Source organism: Triticum dicoccoides, chromosome 2B (genome assembly GCF_002162155.2).
Source record: "Triticum dicoccoides isolate Atlit2015 ecotype Zavitan chromosome 2B, WEW_v2.0, whole genome shotgun sequence".
Lineage (NCBI taxonomy): Eukaryota > Viridiplantae > Streptophyta > Magnoliopsida > Poales > Poaceae > Triticum > Triticum dicoccoides.
In genome coordinates this window covers 165834648-165857271 of record NC_041383.1, presented here as the reverse complement: position 1 = coordinate 165857271, position 22624 = coordinate 165834648, and the positions used below count along the sequence as shown (strand labels likewise).

The window sequence follows — 22624 nt, the reverse complement described above, 5'->3', positions numbered from 1 at the left end:
TAACACGTCGGGTTGCGAGTATTTTTATTTGTTGCAGGTGTTGTTTACGTGGTGTGAGGAGGTTCTCCTACTAGTTCGATAACTTTGGTCTCATCACTGAGGGAAATAACTACTGTCGCTATACTGCATCATCCCTTCCTCTTTGGGGAAATACCGACATAGTTCTAGCGGACATCAAAAGGAATTTCTGGCGCCGTTGCTGGGGAGGATTTTCAACATCAACCAGGTTCCTAATCACAAATCTCATCTCCTCGCAATTTATATTATTTGCCATTTGCCTCTCGTTTTCCTCTCCCCCACTTCACAAAATTTGCCGTTTTATTCGCCCTCTTTTTCGTTTGCCGTTTTCTCGTCAGATCTGTTTTTCGTATGCAATCTTGCGTATCACTTTTTGTCGCTGTGGATTTCTCTTCTTGTATTGCGTGCACCCGGAGAACGAAGTTCTCAACTTCAAACAAAGGGGAAGAGAAATTTTAAAGATGCTTGGTATAGGATTTGCAATGCTCATAATAGATCTATCCATAAGCAATCTACCATTGTTTTTCTTTGTTGTTTTTATGTGGGCATCACCACTTGGTATAGATTCGTCCTTGATACGATTAACGATGGGAATTTCTTGATGTGTCCTTCTACTGATGCTTTTAATGCTCTGGGATATTTAGTGGGTTCACCACCACTCGTGATCAATGAAACAATATTGACTCTCGAGCATGTTATGGAAAGACTAGATGCTATTGAAAAGAAAATGCTTACCATAGAGCATACTGAAAACTTGGATAGGAAAATGCAAAGTTATACTACTAAAGTTGTTAAAAGAAAAGGGAACTATAATTCACGAAAGAATCGAAGAAAGCCTGTCTAGGATTGATAAACTGGAAGAAATCTTTTATAATCTAGGTACGGCTTTTGCTTCCGCTAAAACTCCCGTAAAAATTAGCAAGACTACTCAAGTCACTAAAAACAAAGGATCAACCTCTAGCAATGATAAAGAAGATCTTAAGATGATTAGTATCCATCCCAACTTTATTGAAGTCATAAGAGACCCTTTTTGCAAAAATAAGTTTTTCAATCTCATGCCTAGAAGTATTGTCACGAAGAACTTATATGCAAAATCCTTAAAAAATCCCAAGTGCTCGATCAAGGAAGTGGATGAATAATACAAAACTTAGATCTTACTCGTTATGCCTAGCTAGGGGCGTAAAACGATAGCGCTTGTTGGGAGGCAACCCAGTGAATAAAATTTATTTTTGATTTTTTTTCTTTATGTTCTTGAGTGTTAGCACAATTATTCTATTGTTATGATTGTGTTTTTTGTGTTTTAATTAATGTTTGTGCCAAGCAAGACCTTTGGGAAGACTTGGGTGAAAGATTATTTGATCTTGCTGAAAAAGAGAAACTTTTGCGCTCATGAGATTCGTTGTCAACTTTTTATAGAAGAGTGTTTTTAAGTTGATTATTTTTGGAGAGGATTAATAGACAAATTCCTCACGTCCACCAATTTATTTCATAACTTTTGGAGTTACATAAGTATTCGGAATTTTCAGATTGTTACAGACTGTTCTGTTTTTGACAGATTCTGTTTTCTTTGTGTTGTGTGCTTGTTTTGATGATTCTATGGTTTTCTTTGATGAGTTTTTTCCATAAAAAATTTGTAATATAATAGATATAATGCAAAAAAATGATACTAGGTTTGCTACAATACTTATAGTAGTGATTTGGTTTCTTATACTAACGGATCTCACGCAGGTTTTGTTTGAGTTTTGTGTGATTAAAGTTTTCAAGTTTTGTGTTATCTTACGATGGATGAAGGAATAAGGATAAGAAAAATACTAAGCTTGGGTATTCCCGAGGCACCGCAAGATAATATTCAAAGAAGTAGCAAGCAACTAAGCTTGGGGATGCCCCCGAGTGGCATCCCTGCTTTCTTCTAACGACCATCGGCATTTTACTCGAAACTATATTTTTGTTCGTCACATGATATGAGTTTTGCTTGGAGCGGCTTGTATGATATGAGTCTTTTCTTGTTTTTCTTTGTGTTTTAAGTGTTGAATCCTTGCTGGCCACACCCTTTTAAGAGAGCCAAAAATTGTGCTATGCTTGCTCCTATGCTTCACTTAAATTTTTAGAGCCATGGACTTGCTCTAGTACTTCAATTATATCTTTTTGAACATGGTGTGCTTTGTTAATTTTGAAGAAATGCTCTCATGCTTCACTTAGATTTATTTGGGAGTTAGTAAAATTTTAAGTAATTCTATCTTGCTTCACTTAGATTATTTCGAGAGAAAGAAAAAAAATTATGCTCATGATCTTCACTTATATTTGTTTGAGCTTATCAAAAGCAACATATGAAAATAGTCCCAAAGTGATAGATATCCAAGGAGGATATAATAAAAACTTTCATGAAGACCATTGGACAAATTAAAATAAACTTGATTCTTAGTAATGGTTTTGAGATATGATGATATGATATGTGAGTCATGTTGATGAGTAATTGTGCTTTAGAAAGAATATTGATGATAAGGTTTGTGATTCCCTATGCAAGCACGTAAGTCAATAGTTATGCAATGAAATTTATATCCTACTTATGTTGCATTATTTGGTGTTACTTATGCTTAAGGGAACGAGATTTTTTGCTTTTTGGTTGGTCGCTTCTCAATCTTTTTGCTAGCCTTCATTTTGTACTAAGTGTGATCACTACTTGTGCATCCAAAACCCTTTAAACCAGTTTTGCCTTATGAGTCCACTATACCTACCTATATGCGGTATTTCCATGCAGTTCTAAGCAAATTTGCATGTGCCATCTCTAATATTCAAAATAAATTTCTCTTTTGTGTGCTCTACTACTCGGGGGGCAGTAAAGGGTAGCCAATATTTTCCATGCTAGATGTGTTATTCTCACGATGAGTGTTTATTCACTTGTCATTGCACAAGAGTACGCCAAATGTACTAGGGATGCCCAGTCCTGAAATGAATAAGTGAATTTACTTTATGTTGTCAAATAATAAATTCCTTGGAAAGTGTTGGTATGGAGGGCACCCGTGGATACGGTTAGCCATGAAAAGTGAAAGTTATGGTGGAAAAAGAAATAAACTTTATTTTCTGTTTGGGAACCGCCTATGATGTATCTAGCATGAAAAGTGTTGGGATGCTCCAAGTCATTTTCGTTGGTAGGAAAAGTATGCCTCTAAAAATAATTTTATATCTCAACTTAAGCTTTGAACTCCGGCACCTCTACAAATCCCTACTTCCCTCCACGAAGGGACTTTCTTGTACCTATGCAATTTTTATTTTGAATTTGAGTCTCCATCTTCTCTTATAAAGCACCAACTAAGGGGAACTATGATCATATTTGAGCAACGGGTGTAGCTAATATTTGAGTGTGTTTCATGAATGGATCAATGATTGAGCATGATGGGCTAGGGATAACTTGCTTTAGTGTTGATATTTTGAAAGACATGGTTGCTTGTTGGTATGCTTGAGTATTAAAGTCTTCATATCAAAACTAGACTATTGCTTTGAATCATATAAAAGTCTATATGTCCATGCTATAAAGAAAAGAATGTGATGAACATGTTAGGCAACATTTCACATCAAAAATTCTGTTTTTATCACTTACCTACTCGAGGACAAGCAGGAATTAAGCTTGGGGATGCTGATATGTCTCCAACGTATCTATAATTTTTGATTGTTCCATGCTGTTATATTATCATTCTTGGATGTTTTACAATTATTTTATAGTCATTTTATATCATTTTTGATACTAACCTATTGACATAGTGCTCAGTGCCAGTTGCTATTTTCTGCATGTTTTTTACACCGCAGAAAATCAATATCAAACGGAGTCCAAACGCAACACAACTCCTGGAGGATTTTTTTTAGGCCCGAAGAAAGCCAGTGGGAAAGGAAGCACCTGAGTGGCTGCTCGAGGGGAGCAACACCCACCAGGGCGCGCCAGGGGGCCCAGGCGCGCCCAGGTGGGTGCTACCCACCTCTTTTGCTTTATAAATATCACAATATTCCAGAAATCCTAGGGGAGTCGACGAAATATTGAACCAGCCACCGCGGAGTCCAGAACCACCAGATCCAATCTAGACACCGTCATGGAGGGGTTCACCACTTTCATTGGTGCCTCTCCTATGATGCATGAGTAGTTCTTTGTAGACCTACGGGTCCGTAGTTAGCCACTAGTGAAACCTACGGCCCCCGGGTCTCTTTTCATCATATTTGCCTTTGCGATCTATTATCCCTTGCATTTATTTTTAGATCTATTAAATCAAAATACAAAAATACCTTACTGCAATTTATTGGTTCCGCGATCTATTTATCCTATCTACTACTTTTACCTCACGTTATGTGCCTATCTTGAGGGGCCGTACCCGAAAGGGATCGACAACCCCTTTAACACGTTGGGTTGCGAGTATTTGTTATTTGTGTACAGATGCTGTTTACGTGGTGTGAGGAGGTTCTCTTACTGGTTCGATAATCTTGGTCTCATCACTGAGGAAAATACCTACCGTTGCTATACTACATTATCCCTTCCTCTTTGAGGAAATACCGGCGTAGTTCTAGCAGGCATCAGCGTGGAAGATGGTTTTGAGTGCGACCACATTGTCGAACGCCCGCAAACCTTCCTCTGGTTTGGAAGGATTCGGATGCGCATCCACGGACAAATACGAGTTCACATAGGATAGTAAACTACGTCTGGACACTTGTTGGTCCAAACGATTGCCGGCTATTTGTGTGTCCGTTTTGGTGATGCCCTAAAGAACTGGGAGGACAATGGGTGAGGAGCACGGCAAATGTTCTCCCGGAAGAATTTTTGTTTGCACTATCTTGAAGAGCAAAGTCAAGCAAGAACATGCCCGAAGAGCATAATCTTACAGCTCGAACAGGTCGACACTGCGTGCGCTTATTCCCTGCGTACGTTAATGTTGGTGTCAGGTGGAATCCATAGTAGATCATGCGATCTAGCATGTGCCGAAAGTCATCATGATGCACCACTGGTATTTGGTATTTTATTATTTTAGTGCAACAACAGTTTTTTCTTTCTTTACCGCTGCTCGCCAGAAACATGCAAAGTAGCCTTACAAACTAGTTGACCAGGCCTACACGAGAAATATAAATATGAAAACTTAACTTAATTCAGATTGTTCGTTCAAAAGATATAAATGTTTAGAAATCAGAAGCCAAAAAGAAAGTACGCGCGGAGGACTGAGTGCCCCTCACTTGCGTGCCCCAAATTCGCTCCCGGATTGCTAACGGTGCATGGGCGAAAGAAAAATCGAGAGTCACCGTCCATGCATCATGATCCTGCACTAAATGACCTATGGAAGTGTTATAGACGCCAATAAGACAACGTATGCACAAGGCAAGATAAGTTTCAACACAAAACCAAAAGGAAGTGAGATATAGATGGCCGAAAAGGCAGTCAACATGTTTGTTATGAGTTCGATTTTTCAGCAAACTAAATATACTTTTGACAATCACATCTCATAATAGAGTACACCAAATATTATCGATACAGATGTGAAGCAAAAATGGACCACTAATACAAATTTTGGTAGTAAACTGTAACGGAAATTAAGCTAACACATACGAACAAAAGCACGAGCTTATTCTGATCAGTGTCCGGCTTCAGGAGTCAAGATGAAGTAGGGTTTTGTCTCATCAACCGGGCGCTAGTCGACGAAACGGCACTGCTTTCTGATCTCCCCGTTGGCCTTGGTCTTCACCTCGATGTTGCCCATCTTAACCATTGCCTCCTTGAACTTTCGCTCCCACTTCCCGGGGTTCTTGGCGTTGTGTTCCACAGCCTTGAGTGTCTGCGGCGACAGCAGTGCCGCGTCCGATTTGAATAGCACTTTACGGTCAAGTACGTTCTGGTAGTACTGTCTGTCCAGGTCACGGGGGGTAACGACGTCCTGCACCACCACGGGGTCACCACCGCGGTTGCACCTCTGCTGTAGCGAGCTAGCCAACGTGGGTTCCATGGACGTGGGGTCCGAGGGGTCGGCTGGAAGGCGGTCAGCGAAGGACGAGCAGTGAGAGATCCCGACGGTGTGCGCGCCGGAGAGGGTGACCATGTCGTCGAGGTCGAGCCCCTTGGCTTTGAACATTGACTCCAGCACCGTGACGTTGGCGAAAGGAGGGGGCAGGTCACGGAGGGTCTCGTTGGCGAAAGACACACGCCCGTCGTACCGGCCAGCCGGCATCTTGAAGTCTACCATGCCGTTGCTGAGGAAGAAGGTGGCGTCGCGCCCAGCGAAGGCGACGATGTCAGCGCACGAGACAACCTCCTTGCACTCCTTCTCAAGCTTCTCCTTCGCAGCGTCAATCACCTCGAAGCCGCGGAGGCTAGGGAAGTTTGGGATGCCAAGCTTCTCCGGCTCCGGGTTGGCCGTCGTCGGGTCTAGGAGAACCGAGGCATCGCAACCCTAGAACAAAAAGGAGCTCACGCCCATCAGGACCTCAGAAACATATATATCTTACATTGCAATATTTATTGTTACACACGCATGAGCGCAGCATGGATTTCACTATATATATAAGCTTGCACGTACCCTGACGAAACAGTCGTGGAAGAAGAGGCGGATGAGCCCGGCACCGATGCCGCGATTGTTGTCTGTGGCGTTCTTTACGGCCTCCCTCACAATTGCCTCCGCATTAGGGCAGGAATAGCTGTAGTAGTTCAGGGAGAGCGCCGGTGCCGTAGGTGGTGTCGGGCTTGGGATGGGCGGCATTGGGTTGGGATACCCGTAGCTCGCTTGGCATGTGTGCGCCATACAACCGAGCAATGCTACCACAACCAAGGCAGCAAGCTTATCATTAGCCATGGTTGCAATGAGCTCTACAGCAAGCTAGAGCCTAGAGGCCGGCTTATATCTGGAGAGAGGATGAATATGGATGAGTGAAGGGAACTTGGTGTTGTGCAGGTCTATTTATAGCTAGCTTGATCCCTTCCAAGCTAATTAGACTGTCTAACGACCATGTGATGATGGATATTATGCATGCATGGGATTTTTCTGTAATCTTGTGAACATGCATATGTTAGGTTGCGCGTTTTAAGTCAGGAGAGAACATGCATGGTGAGCATAACCTCGCAGGACACAGCTCGCACAGTTGACATTGCATGCCCATTATTTCCTCCGTTGATGTGGGTGTCGGGTGGCACCTAGTGGTTCCGACAAGTTTTGTATCGTGTGCCGCATGTAAGGGATGGATATGCACTTCTTTTGTTGGGGACGGAGGGCAATCTCCAGCTTCTCTTGCGTGGATCAGGAAATTGTTTTCCCGGTCGTTGGGTTAAATTTTTGTTCCCGAATATGGCTGTAAATTTGTCTCTAGCCTCAACTAGTCTATACAAAAATAGTGAAAATCAGAATTTCTTGCATGCATGTGACAAGTTGGGTCATATATTTGACTAAACTAGTAAGCGTGCACGTGCAATACACGGCTCATCGAAATTCAAAAGTTAATACATAAACCTTGTAATTTGAATCTACATGTAACTACCTGTAATTCTACATGTGCGGTGATTCAAATTACCTCTATCTCTACTATGTTGTGAATTTCCAGACTCATCGAATTTGAGGAGAGAAAACATATCTTGCAACAGTGTGTGCTTCCATCAGTTGATTGGTTGAGATTCTTCTATGTGGTGTTGCATGCGTTTAGATCACTACTTTAGTATTCTAAACGCTTTTATATTAGTTTACGGAGGGAGTACTACTTATAATCCAATAAAACTGAATCATCTTTGTTGATCCGTTAGAACACATGGGCGTTATGCTAGTAACCAAGACTGCTTCACAAACGGACCCCTCTTATTTTTTCTCATGCGTGATATGTATGGTCAAAAGGTTGAAATAAGACAGGAATAAGAATAACAAAAGGCACAAACTGAGGAACTTGAGTAGTCAGGGCCAGACGGATCTACCCTGGAGGCGAGGCGACCACTGCTGATGCTGCCTTTTGCCCGCCCTGCCCCCGCCCCTGCTACTGAGTAGGTGAGTGAAATTGAAATTAAAATTCACTACTGAAATTGAATTGAATTACACTTGAGCCGGTTTTGATACTTGCTGCTGGAGTAGCATAGAATTAGCTAGGTTCTGATTCAGTATCTTGTATTGCAAGTTCCAGTTCTTCCGATTGAGTAGTAGGCATATGCAATTAGAAAGGCGATGGAACTATCAAAAAATGGGGGTTAATTGAACATGTATGCAGCTAAGACAACAAGTTGTTTTCTGCAAAAAAAATAATATATCAAGTTGTTTATCTGGTCCAAGAAAACACCAGCACATAGGATATTGAAGATTTAAAGAATGAACATAAGATATGGGTGCTGAGATTTCACTAATCAGATTTTAACATGACAACAAACATACACAGTAGGCTGTGCAGCAAGTTGCCTCAAACAGAAACTATGACTAACAAGTTATCTTAACAAATTAGTCGAGCCGACTATGAATGGCAAAACAAAAAGAAACGAAAGAATGGAGCATGTTTAAGTGGGCCAAACATGTGAGTACTGTTTTTCCTTGCTTGAACAAGCCAGCATTGAGCTAAAATCTTCTAATGCATTAGCTTTATGATGATGGTAATAACAGTTCAACAGTAACTAATGCTGAATTGACCTAAGTAAATTGGTCAAACAAACAGCTTGAAGACTTAATTCAGACCGCACCGCACCGAGCTGAGCAAATATATTGTAAAGATGCATATTTCTCAGTTTGCTGAATACTCCAAATCCGCAGTATAAGAAATACTCCATGTAAATAATCATACTCTTACAAATAATCTAGCAGCACAATGCTTGAGAAACTCGTACTCCTGCAAATAATGTAGCAGCGCACACTCATACTTCTCCTCCTTCAGAGAAATACTCCATGGATTAAACAAAAAGAATGTGAACTTTGCAGTTCTTACTGTACTACTCCATGATACCCCATGCAGTATGATTAAAACTACCCATGTTAAGTGTACTTTGTAGTATATCTGCAGATCATCAATGGAGAATGCCATTCTCCAGTTCTTGATCAAAAAGGGTGCATAACCTCTCAAGGATAACTGTTCGACAGAAAACCTAATTCTGCAATTCCACTGTTGTATTATCTACCGACGCTCAGCAATACAATGCCTAAATACCAACGCTCTTTTACTATGCAATTTCTGTACTCAACTAATCTGCATTTCCTACCTAAATCAGGGAGTCTTGGAAGATAAATCTTTTGATTTACAAGCATGACTGACAAATCCAATTAGACAATGGCGGTTTAAATGTGCACAAGTTACTGGAATAATGTCATACCTGTTGCCTAACAAAGGCAACAGTTTGAGCAGTACATCAAGATTTGAGAAAGCGTGATATAACTTCTCCATGACCAATACCATGACAACTGCACAAGTTAGACAACATATTTAATTAGCCATTTGTGGTTTCAATGTGCAGACGTCTGAATAGAGTTTCAACCTTCCAGATGGTAGATATATATGGACATCGACAAAACAATAGACGTTCACCAGTGGAAGGTTGTTTGCAAAAAGAAAATATAGTCCTGTATGTGTAGCACTGATTAAACTTAAGGGAAGCAACTAATTTCAGCTACAATATATTTGTAAACCATAGGTCCTAAATTGCGAAAATATATATTTGAGCACATGCACCCAGGCCCTCTTTATCTAGTCATCCATTTCCTGCTTTAAGATTCATGCAAATACATTTCTCTTTTTTGTTTCTCCCACATAGAATATATCTTGAAGTTCAAATCTATGTAGTGTGGCAAAGCTTTCTAAGTAGAATCTAGGATAAATCATTCAGAATTTTTTGTCAAACATAAATATACAAAATATGTTTTGTTTGATTAAAAAATCATATTTTTAGTATTTATGTCGGACAAAAGATTTGAAAGATTTATCCTAGATTCTAGTTAGAAAGCTTTGCCATCCTGCATAGGTTTGAACTTCAAGATATGTTCTATATGGGAGAAGCAAAAAAGAGAAAATTACATATAGAAACTTAGTTGTGTCGCACGGATTTTAAAGCGATATTGGAAAGCTAGGATAGCAGGGCCTGGGTGCAAGTGCTCTAAAAATCCACGTCCTCCTAAATTGAGTAACGAAATTTGAATCATGTATGAGCCCTAGTTCCCTAAATTGAGTGAGAAATCGGGAGAAATACTGCATGTGATCAGCTATGCTATACTGCAGGTGATGAATCTCCAGACAAATGATGAGTGGGGCATTTCCTCACCTTGCTGATTTCCTCTCCCGGAGCTTCTTCCAGCGCCGCCGCTCAGCCATGAGCTTCTTCCTATGCCGCTGCTCCGCCGTGAGCTTCTTCCTGCTCCACCGGAGCTTCTTCCTGCTCCACCACTCCGCAATGAGCTTCTTGCCCGGCATCCCCTTCTTCCTGCTCTGCCGTCTCATCGTAGCTACTGCTCAGACCCAGGCCAGGTATACCTCGTCAGCAGTCCCAGGCCGGGTCGTCGAGGGCATGCTGCCCCTGCCGAGTGCAAAATCAGAAGGAGCAACCCCTGGTCAGCAGGCGTCGGGAGCATGTGAGGCGGCAACGACATTAATTCAGAATAGCCAATGATTTACAGTAGTACCTTGTCAATTGCCAAATCAGAAGCAGAGACATCGCAAGCGGCGGCAGCAACATGAAGCTTCTTTTTGACCCTCTTGGTATCCAGGGCGGGGCTCGCCTCATGCCGGAAATCACTATACGAAGATCGCAGCGTGGCGGAATCAACGGCGGCATGCGCATCCTCGTTGCCACTGACGCCGACCTTCTTCCACTTCTTGAGCCCATTGAATCCCTAAGAACTCAACTTCCTGCCTTTCTCATCGACGGGTTCCTCCATGACCGCCGCCGCTGCCGGGAACATGGATGTCCAGTGCCTCCTCTTTCCCTTTCTGGCGGGCGTCGCCTCTAACAGCAAGATCTCGGGCATGAGGATTGAAGCACGGTTGTTCTCGTTCACTTGAGTTAATTGCAAGGAACTACCATACTTCAGCAAGTTGTAACGAGTCAGTACCACTAGTCATTTTTTTTGCCATGCAGTACCAACTCTAAGCCTAAGTATTGCATAACGGTCTGACAGCTGTATAAGTGTGTATTGACCCGTATCTGACATAAAGGGCCCACATGTCAGGTGCCACCGTGGCTTACCCGCGCGCACCCGCTCGGTCACTCCATGTAGCCTGGTCCGGTCGAACCCGTACGCAGCCAGCCGCACTCGACACTCTGTCCCTCTCCTCGCCGCATCGCCCTCCTCTCTCCAGCCGCCGCCGCTCGCCGCGCAGACCGCTGCGTCCGCCCCCTTTGAGGATGAGAGCAGCGATGACTTGTCCAGCCTGCAGATCTCCTCCGACGACGACGGGATGCATTATCAGGTCAGTGGTAGAGCTAGGGTTAGGGTTAGGTCATTTGGGGATTTGGGGATTTCATGATCTGGTTTTCTGATTTGAGTATTTGCTCCCTGTAGATTCCTGCTAGCATTGAAGACCAAGACTACAACAGCTTGGAGATGGCACCCGAGGGGCTTTGCGTGGAGCATCGATGGCCAACTGGGCGTCGTGTAGCTTTTGAATCATTTGAGACTGGCAGGAGGTTTCTAGTTTGTGCTCAGCCTGTAAGTCACTGAAGCTTAGTAGTTTTGATGCTTATAGTACTAATGGTCACTGCAATAGCTTAGTTGGCTTTGTTCACTGTAATAGCAGCGGTAGTTATCACCACTTTCTTTGGCCTCCACGTGTCCCCGTTAATAGCAGCGGGGCAACTGGGTGCGCTGGGGGGTAGCGAACATGGGCAGGACCCTATAACTCGCTAGCAGCCGTACCTAATTAGGCCAATGAAAAAAAATATTTTTTTAGGGATAATGAAATCCCTGATGGGACGGTACGTCCAAGTTTTCAAGTAATTATGGGTGAAGCCGGCAATAAAAGGGCGCGCAGGATTAGCTAACAACCGGCTAATTTGTTGGCTGCATGCACCACACCTTTCTCTCTCTTTTTTTTTTTGTGTGGAAGGCATGCACCGTATCTCACAAGATGGATAAGTATGAGTTAGTTTTTTTATGTGTTAGCTAGGTTGGCAAAACTACTGCATGGCCTCACAAAATATTCTATCTACCTCGATCCCATACGTGTGAACAAATTATAGTATATGCTCTTGGGTATGTACTGGAGCCATCAATTTTTTATAGTATGTTTTGAAAAAAAATTGTAGTATGGTAGTATATTCCGAAAAAAAATAGAGTGGCAGTATATTACAAAGAATAATATGGTAGTATGTAGTATGACCTGAGGAATATATGCCGTTGAAAAAAATAGTATGTAGTATGGTAGTATATTCCGAAAAAAATAGTATGGTAGTATGTACCAAAAAAATAATAGGGGAGTATGTAGTATGGACAGAGGAGTATGTGGTTTGGAAAAATTGTATTTTGGGGTATATGTATACTTCCAGCAGTAGAAAGGAGTATCAATATAAAAGAAAAACCCAACGATATATGTTCATTTTCTTAGCATACAAACTATGTGCCCCGAAAAGGTTGTATAGGTTTTTTTCAGAATATACTACCATACTTTAGTTGTAGTATGTGTGTACGTTCAAGAAACGAGAGTACGTGATTTTTTTTCCTGAAATTAAGCAATTATATACTTTTCTTCGAACCAAAAGCAATTATATATATACTCCCGAAGAGTATGTAGTGTCTAGTATCTACACGTTTCTGTGTGTATATGGAGTTTTTTAAAAGAGAATATGTAGTGTGAACTAGTATATACAGTTTAAGTATGTGCATGCATACAGGAGGCTAGATCTGGAACGTAGCCAGGTAGTTGAAAACGTGTTGGCTAGCTATATTCCGGGCCATGCATGGAAATTGGAATTATCTGGCTGTTTTTTCCTATCAGGCATGGGGTAGATGAATCAACTAGTTTTACAACAGAACCCGTTAATCACAACCCACAACTAAAACGAGATCGGATGGCTGCTAGGGTGGGGGTAACTACCACTAGGTGGTAATATCTATTTTCCCTATATATATATATATATATATATATATATATATATATATATATATATATATATAAGTTTGATGCTTATGTTGACTGTAATATTTATATGGGCAGCAGCTTAGTTGGCAGTGGAGAAGCTCATAGTTTAGTTAGTTATTAGTACCGAAGCTCACATCAACATGTTGTGTAGGCATGTGCTGTTAGTTGATTGAGGCAGTGTAGATTCTAATAGTTTAATTGAGGCAGTATAGGTTGCAGTAGAAGTAGCATTGTTTGGTTAGCCACATGTATAATTGTTTGCTATATTGCAGGAAGCTGTCAATTGTGGTTTCCTTGCGGCAGCCGCGACTCCGGCGGCGAAGGGCGCGGCAGCGGGCGGCTCCGGCGGCCCGCGACTCCCGTGGCGAAGGGCGCGGAGGCCCACGGCTACCGTGGCGAAGGGCGCGGCGACCTGCGGCGAAGGGAATGGCGGGCGGCTCCCGCGGCTAATGGTTGCGGCACGGGTGCGGGCGGAACAGTGGGGCGAGAGGTGGGAGGGAGGAGGTGGGGAGAGATCGTGCGGGCATGCAGCGGTTTATTTTATTTTATTTTTTGACTGGCGGGGTGGGGCAGGTTTAGCTATCGATTGGCTTAATGCGTGGTTTGTACCGTCCAGTGGCATGATGGGTAATTAAAGCGTCAAATATGTTTGATGCATTGAGGTGATTTAGACCATTAGATTTGTACTATTCGATGGTTGAGATAATTTGGTTCTCCGTCCTTTCGTGCTTTTATAGGGGTAGTAGATACACCACCTTAGGCCGAATTCTGTACCCAATACACACTAATAGAATCGCTGCGCACGCCGAATTCACATAGTTTGCCAAGTTTCTTTCGCCAGGTGCTTGACGGCAATAGCAGTCTGCCGAGTAAGAACGTAAATGAACTCGACATATCAAAAGAACCCGGTAAACATAACTATTTGTCCAGTGCCGAGGAAAGGGGACCGGTGACAAGAAGAATCTCGGCAAAGTCTATTCTTTGTCGAGTTCCTCCTGATAGGTAGTCACCAGTGTACTGATAGGTGGGCCCCACCAATGGCCAGGGGACGGGACTGTAATGGCGATCTGTTTTTGCCGAGTTTACAATAACAAGAGCTCGACAATTTGTCTCCACCGCTTTTATTTTGATATCTAATACAAGAGGTCATTGCTTTGCCGAGCTGCCACTTGATGGGAATGCCAGCGGCCACTTTTTCTGTCGAGGACCCGTGGAAAAAAATCTGGAAAAACACATACCCTTCATCCCCTGCGCTATAAAAGCTAGACACCGTGAGTGGTTGGCTCGTTTTCTTCCTTCTTCGTCTTTCCCGGTGGCGGCCGCCCCTCCATCCCACCCTAGCAACCGCGTTGCTAGCCCTCCTTCCCCACCGCCGCCCACGCACCGTCTATTTCCCGGGCCAACTCCTATCCCAGCAGCCTACCGGCAACGCACTCAGCCGGCGACGCCGGAGCTCCTACACTACACCGTCCGTCTCCTCTCCTAGCTCCTCGAGGTGGGTTTCTTGACCCTTTTTTATTTTTCTTTTTAATTTTGATAAAATGTACACCAATTTATTTGTTATCATTATTTTTAGTATAGTTATTAGAGAAGTTCTTATGTAGTACTGCTAGTTGCTAACTATCTATTTAGGTTAATATTTATTGGATGACATGAAATGACATATAAATTAACATGGATATGATGAAATCGATGTAGAAATTACTATAAACAAGACTGAGAAAGAAGATGAAAGGAAATTCAAAAAGAAGAATAAGTTAGTAGTGAAAAATGAACATTTTGTTAAAATGTGGATAGTTGTGGAAACATTGCGGCATGCTTGTGGAGATGGGGAAGAAGGTGAGATGAACGGGCGCTTGCGGATGCGGCATGACCGCATCCTGCGGCGGATGTTTCAATGGGATCGAGAAGAGAAAGATGTGGAGACAATGGAGGGGAACACTACAGAGAAGACGGGATGTTTCTAGTCTGGGTATAAGGTGGAGGGCGCGTGGTTAGGTGGGTCCATGGGGCACGTGGTGAGCTGCGAATGTGACTTACGCGAGCGATAATCAGTCGGTTGATACAAAATGTTTTCCTTCGGGTGTAGGTGCACCTGGGTGAATAGTAAATTAAAAATAAAATAAAAAATAGCTGAAATTTTAGGACATGAAACATGGTCAAATATTTGAAACAAAATGTTATTTGTGAGGGCTCCTAGAAGGTTATTTGTGGTTGAAACTTTTCATGAACATCAATATTTGATGTCCTAAAATTTAAGTTTTTTGTGATTTTTCTGTATTTATTTGAATTTACTGTTCATGGAGGGGGTAGGTACACCAGGAAGTAGAAAATCCACTCTCGTTTGTGTTTTTAGCTGGCTTGTGTATGTCGTGCATGTGTTGAAGCGTTAAGTTGGACAGAAATAGCCAATTAGAGCATCTACAATCATGACTGTCTAATATTGATCTCCAAACGTCCGCGGATGTGCTCGTGACCGGAGATGTCCATTGTGACCCTATGGATGCATGCAACCATTTGTCCTATATCCTATTTGAATTGTCCAATAAAATGCATGTGATTGTTGGGGATCGACAAAGAAAGAGAAAAGATGGTCTGGGGTGAGCCGAATCCTACGTGAAGAGCTGCCTGGACATACCCGTACATTCCAATATGCTCCCCGTATTTTGTGCGGATACGAGGATTTGTGACTAGACTAGTCATATGTGAACAAAGCGAGGGTCCAGTTGGGTGGCCATTTCCCTTCTCTTTTATCCTGACAAGGACCGAGCTGTTTGATTAGACACTTTAGGAGTCTGGTTGTAGATGCTTTTAGTAGGTTAAGTATAAGGGCATCTTCAATGGCAACTCGTAAATTTCCTCCCGCATGTGAGCGTGGACCGGATGCGGGATGCCGACATCCAACGCTAGCTGCATACACTAGTAGAAAAAGCTACATTTGTCCCGGTTCACAAGGCCCATTTGTCCCGGTTCCCGAACCGGGACTAAAGTGTCGGTACTAAAGCCCAATACCTTTAGTCCCGGTTCGTCTATGAACAGGGACATATGGGGCTCCACGTGGCCGCCGTGGCTTGCCCAGGCAGGAGGGTCTTTTGTCCCAGTTGGTGGCACCAATCGGGACCAAAAGGCATCCATGCGTCAGCAGTTCAGTGGCTGGGGTTTTTATTTTTTTTAAAAGGGGAGGGGGCGGGGGAGGGAGGTTTGGGGGTTTTAGGATTTTTGTAGGGTTAATTTAGGGGTTTCATATATTGTGTTAGCTAGCTAATAGAGAAAAGTGTCCTCTTTTATCTCCGTGCTTGGTCGACGCTACGTACTATCTCTACTATTAAAGCGGAATCGAACGTCGTGATGGTTCAACCTCTTTTCAGTCTCACAACCCCTCCGCGCACGATAGAAAAAAGAAAAGAAAAGAAAATCTCTACTATTAAAGCGGAATCGAACGTCGTGATGGTTCAATCTCTTTTCGGTCTCACAACCCCTCCGCGCATGATAGAAAAAAGAAAAGAAAAGAAAATAAAAAACCCACAAGTACGCACGTCCCAACTCCCACCTCCCACTTCCCACTCCTTCCGCCAGATCCTCGCTCTCGATCCGGTGTCTCTGCAGAGACGAATCGCCGCCGCCGGCCTATTCCCGCCTACGTCGACCTTGAGCGGCAACACAATGCAGCCAGACTTCTATACTAGATTGGAGCGGTGGATCTACATCTATCTCTTCTTCACCGAGTCCACGAGGTACTCGACGTGGCAGGGGCGACGAACAGGAGCACCACATCGACAGCAGCGACGAACGACGGCCCAGGTGTTGCCATCTCCTTATCTTCGATCCAACCCATCTTCCCCTCGTATCCTGTACTCCCGCACCCCCTCATTCTTCTCTCCCGTGGCAGGGACCGACGAGTTGCAACGGACGGGGGGCAGTCCGGCTGCTGGCGTAAAGGACGACGGGTGGGTGTAGGGCCGTGGGAAGAGCAGGTAGACGGAGAAGGTTGCCTATGGAAATCTGGCAAGTGGCAGCGGCATACAGGTATTACAGTTTGATGTTTGCTTTTTACCTAGATGAATACTTATAACACTGAATTCATGAATGTTGACTTATATTATTGTATTTTTGATGTTTGCTTGTTGTCGTAATCTCATGTATAGGCTGTGCTGATTCTTAAATTGCCAAAAGAGACCTTAATAGAAATCACTCAAGTCACTTTTTATTGTGGAAACTCCTTGTATGTGTAAATTTATTTATACTCTCGGTCTCGACTCATTTGATTACGTTTTCACTTGTGGAGTTCATGATCAACTGGTCATGAACATCAATTATCTTTACTGTTGAATCTATCTTATTTTGGTTATGTTGATGGCAAGACCAAGCGGGAAAACACCAGAAATAAATTCAACTTGGGGAAGAGAATCACGAGGATGAACTCCTCGGCTGCTTCTAGCGTGTTTTGTGGTGGAGGAACATAGAAATCTCCGTTTCCTCATTACTTTATTCCGATGGTTTATTTGCCATACGTTACATTGGCGAGAGGTGGGGTACCAGAAGGAGGCGACATTAAAATCTCTATTTCCTCATTACTTTATTCTGATGGTTTATTTGCCATATGTTAGATTGGCGAGAGGTGGGTTACCAGAAGGAGGCGACGATAAAATCAGTGCCAGTGACGACGACGATGGACACGATGAGCTTGGTTGGCAGTGGCCGCCGCAACAGTGTTGTACTCGGAGCCCATGCTATCCGAGCTCGACAATACGAACAGCTCAGTCCTTTTGCAGCCGTGTTCATCGACAAGTTGTCCATACAGTACCTTGGCATCAACAACCACGGCCATGATAGCGGAGTTGTGCTGGCCGACAGCCCTGCTACCATGCGCCGAGCAGTCTACTGATTTCAGAAGACCGTGAGGACTGCTGGGCTCAAGGGGTTGAATCGGGTTCACCACATGTGGTGGCAACCTGGGTGAGCTGCCTTTTGTTGTCCCTTTCTGCTATTTGGTATCTCTAGCCTGGTTTTAGTGCTCTGACAGGAATTAGCAATTCTAAACTTGAGACCAAAAGGAGTTGTAAGAAGAAAGGTGTTGTAAGAAGTGTTCCTTCGAAATTGTACACTAAACTGCTTGCGCATTTTCATGCAGGTTGGCACTCATCTTGGAGCACAATTAAATGGAAATCAGTAGCAAAACCACAATCTGCATAGTGGTAATCTAATCCTAGAATTTAGCTTCATTTATATATTTCGAAGTGGTTCCATGATTTTATATTTTGCGTACTATGTTTGGACTGTAACATTTAACCTGGGATTTTAAGTGTGCGAACAGTTGATATGGGTTACAATTGAAACTTACATTCATTCTTCTGAATAGAAGAAGGGGCTTCTGAGTGGCTTCTGATTGTACTAAAATTTCTTAAGAGCCGTAGTAACTTTATTATGTAGCAATCCGTTAATTAAGAAGTGATATCCTCCCATTGCTTTGAAGTGAACGCAAATTTCGGGGGGATACTCTTATTCATTGCAAGCATCACTAAGCGCAACTTCTGGAACTTTAATTTAATCAAAAGAATACTGAAAAATACTTTTTGCATTAATTTTATACTCCCTTTGGTACACCATGTCATATAAATGTGATGCAAATTGTTGTAGGTTCAGTTTTACATGCTCCTCCTGCCCATATCACAAGAGTCTATTTCAATATATTCCCCTTTTTATATTTTACAAAATACACTTGCCACCATGGAAGTGACATGTTATTCCTGAGAATTCGATTAGTTTGAGTTGATACCATTTTCTTTCCATTAATTGTTAACAACATCTCCTTGATTTATATATAGGTCTTACCTCTTGCAGACTGTTTTATTTTCTTCATTGGAAGACTTATGTAATACTTGATGTCTTGCTTTGTAATAGAAACTTCACCTTTGCTTATAGTTTTCTTGGTGTTGTTCTGCGCCTGATTCCTTAATTCGAATATAGAGTTAAAATTATGATACAATATGACATCATTCTTTTGGGAATATCAAAAGAGTAAATTTAACTTCTCAGCACACATGCATTTTTGACTGCTCTTTATGAACCAGAACATAAGAAAAACAAGAGTACCCACTGCCAGTTAAAGATTAGCCAGATTAACACAAGTGAATTTTTGTCCTGTTCAGTGATATGCATTTCATCAGCTATAGCTTCTCGCCATTACTGTATGTACTGATACTCCAAATGGAAATGAAGCGTTCAAAGTGGACAATTCTCGCCATATGGCTTGATTACCATAAAATTTACTACAAATCTTGACCTCTGTTGCGTTACAGTAATTTCCTCGAGATTATCTTATTAGCATAGACTGAAGAGAGGTTCATCTTATTAGCATGCTATCGTTTTTACAACCTAACAAAAATGGTGAATTGTTGAACTTCAGACTTCAATGGAGGTGCACCGGATGAACCGGAGGTGATCATTTTGGACTGCACGGATTTGGACTATGCACGGATGTCCTAATTCTGTTAGGTCCAATGGGCCCTGCTTAATACATCAAACAACCACATTTTTTCATGCATTATGATGACTGATCCTTGTAAACTGCATTACATATAATATTTATAAAGCTCTCTTCTTGTAACCATTGTATATGCATAATCGAAAACCAACCCTTAATTAGTGGCACAAACACACTGACATCCAAAGAATGGATTAAGTGCTAGGGAGAAGGGAGGGCGAAGATGAAGGCTCTGCTATGTAGGTGGCCTTGATGTAACTAGAGCATTCTTTGGTCATGTTAGAGACTTATTAGTGATAGAGCAGTAAATTATTTTGTTAGGATAATAAATTGTGTGTTACGTTCTTTTATACGGATGATTTTAATCCCAAGGTAGGAGTGTTCGTACAAGTGGAACTATGACCTCTCATGCAATGTTTAGAAAAAAAATTAGGCTTCTTTGGGTTTCTGATGTATAACATTGAAAAAAACATAATTGGGTATCAGTCGACTTACTCGAATTTGTGGTGTGAGGTTAGTGACATTGGGAATGACTTTGGCAATTTGGCATACTTGGAGGAAACTCATGCAAATTTGGAGTGGGGCTGTGAATAGCAACGGTTGTTTGGTGGTCTTGGAGAAAATATGGCAGATTCGGAGCAGGGGTGACAACATAGCAAGCGATAGCGCGATGACCAAAGAGTTGTAGCGCAAAGCTAGCTATAGATTCTTTTTGTTGGCCCGTGGCAACGCACGAGCATTCAACTAGTACGTATAGAGAGGACTCGACACGCTAGCTAGCTAGTAAGCAAATGAAGGAAACCATTAAGTATAGAAGATCGTCATGAACATATACAGAGAGAAGTGATCGACCTCTCCTTCTCCGAGAGATTGGTTGAACAACAAGTTTTCATATATCTATCCAACGCTACTGGCTACATATATACAATATAAGATCTGTTACAATCCCCTAACATCTGAACTCAAGTTCCACATGGTATTTTCTGTCTTTATCGATGACGTGGTCAAGAAAGAATCCCGCCAATTCCCCTTGAATTGCTCGTATGCGATCTTGTGGTAGGAGTTCATCCCGCATCTGAAACATCTAATTTGAAGAAGGGGGTCAATACATATATATGAACGAAACTCAACACAAATGATGGTAATAAAATAAAATTGTGAATATTATTGCTTACGCACTTCATATTATTTTTTAGAGTAGCCCCGCTAACAGGTTGTGTGGTGGATGAACTCGCAAATGTAGTATCCACAGTAATTATTCCCGGGTTCCTGCCACAACCATTTTACAAGAAAAATAGGTCAATCAAACTTATAAGCAAGCATCCTAAATGGTATTGATGAAACTAGCTAGAATCAATGGGAGATGCGCGGAACTAGCTAGTAGTACTTACTTTCAGGTGTTAAATCACAGCTCCCCCGGCAGTCCTAGAGCTTCTGCGGTGATCTTTTTCCAAACCTTGGCAGACAAAGAAAACATTTACTTGATATCAGGAAATGAACAAAGTTGCCAATATGGTGTGGTAATGATCAATTGAACTTACTTCTCGAGCATTTTAGTCATGGTCGCATACTCCTCGGGATCTTTTCGTCTCGAGTCTATGGCGGTTACTAGTCCCTGCTCAAGCTTAATCTCTAGTAGAATAAAGTGGAAGCTGCGCACGCATGCATAACTAATCAATTAAATTACTATAACCTCGAGTAATAAGGGAAACCGAATATGCACAAGACAGTAACACTCACTTGAATTCGTAAGGAAAGACTATTGTATCTTTGTTTTGATTTCGAGGTAGCAATCGTAGCAAGTTGGCCTTGGTTTTGTTTGGCATCATGTTTAACATTTCATTCATTTATGAGATTTGTGTTAATGAACCCAATATCACCGATTTGTCTTTTTTTTAATCCGGCGATCTTCAATCTGCATAATATAGTGAGGACAATTATATATACATGCAATGAAAGAGCTGAGCTATATAGAGAGACTTAATTACAGAAGTAGTACTTACAGAAAGTACCAAGTGATGATTACTTTGTCGAGGGCCTTTTGATTGAAAAACTGGAAGAAATCCTCATATGGAACAGAAAACAGATCAATTTCAACGTGGTCGTGCTCCTCTTTAACTCTCAGCGTCAAAGTATCCTTCCCAGACCTGCTGCAGATGTCCATGTACCAATCATGGAATCTTCACATCATTGTTGTTAGAGGAGGATGACCAGGTTTGACGAGTGGCTTCCCGTGACGGTATTTGAATGTGTCCACCTCCATTGTATTAAAAAGTGCATCGTCAGGCATGTAATCTTCAGGATTGGTACCGGGCACCATCCCGGGAAGATTAGCGACGATATCGCTATACACCTTGAGCGAGGGGCACGATTGCTTCGCTTGTTCGCCGAGCCGGGGAATTTTTTCCCACTTCTTTATTCTGCTAACCTTCGATCACTGCAAGTGCTTCCTGACCGATCCGCTTCTTTATATGTCCTTTCAATAATGCGGTCAAAGTTGGTTTGCAGCGGAGGTAGTGGTGCTCGCTTCAGGGCATCCAAAGTGCGCTTCACTTTCACCGGATCTATCTTCTCCTCCGGAGGTGGATGTTTCTTAGCATTTGCGTTTCAAAGAAGTCCTTCACTTGGGCTTCACATATCTTCTTGTTTTCCTCCTCGCTCATCTTGTATGGTAATTTCTCTAGAGGCTTGAGAGAAGGACCGGATCTATATTGCCTCCCGCCTCTGACTGTACTGCTAGACGTTGGAGCAGCCCGAGCGGCTGCGGCTGTCTTCTTTCATTGCTTACGAGGCTGAGAAGAAGGAGGCGGGCTGCTCGGACGCGCCAGAGCAGGCGGAGAAGGATGGGGAGTACTGCCGCCCTCATGCGCCGGAGCAGGAGGTGGAGTGCCCTGATCACTCGCCGGAGGAGGAGGAGGCGGAGGAGGTGGCATGCCCAGCTGACTCGCGAGAGGCGTGAAGTTGAGAAGCTTGATGTGCTCCTTCTGCCATAGACATGGAGTTTTCAGAGCAAGACCCAGCTGAGTCTTCCCTTCACTTGTAGGGTGGTCAAGCTGGAGCTCCTCAAATCCCTCTGTT

At 42.6% G+C, this 22624-nt stretch overlaps 1 protein-coding gene and 1 long non-coding RNA gene across 4 annotated transcripts; one reads left to right on the top strand and one right to left on the bottom strand.

Annotated features, from left to right (window-relative positions):
- Positions 1 to 5430: 5430 nt before the first annotated feature.
- LOC119362809 (peroxidase 2-like) lies at positions 5431 to 6889 on the bottom strand. The gene is made up of 2 exons (XM_037628071.1): positions 6561 to 6889; positions 5431 to 6434 (listed from the first exon to the last, which is right to left on the bottom strand). Exons 1-2 carry the CDS (start codon positions 6831 to 6833, stop codon positions 5679 to 5681), a joined length of 1029 nt encoding a protein of 342 aa, XP_037483968.1. The 5' UTR covers positions 6834 to 6889; the 3' UTR covers positions 5431 to 5678.
- A 9593-nt stretch (positions 6890 to 16482) lies between these two features.
- On the top strand, positions 16483 to 19905 carry LOC119362808. 3 transcript variants are annotated; one of them, XR_005173640.1, is made up of 5 exons: positions 16483 to 17088; positions 17424 to 17589; positions 17670 to 18018; positions 18194 to 18257; positions 19469 to 19905. It is a non-coding gene; the product is annotated as an uncharacterized LOC119362808 (long non-coding RNA). The 3 variants fall into 3 exon arrangements; XR_005173643.1 differs by lacking the exon at positions 17424 to 17589 and having other exon boundaries at positions 19469 to 19904; XR_005173641.1 differs by lacking the exon at positions 19469 to 19905 and having other exon boundaries at positions 18194 to 18434.
- The last annotated feature ends 2719 nt before the right edge of the window (positions 19906 to 22624 follow it).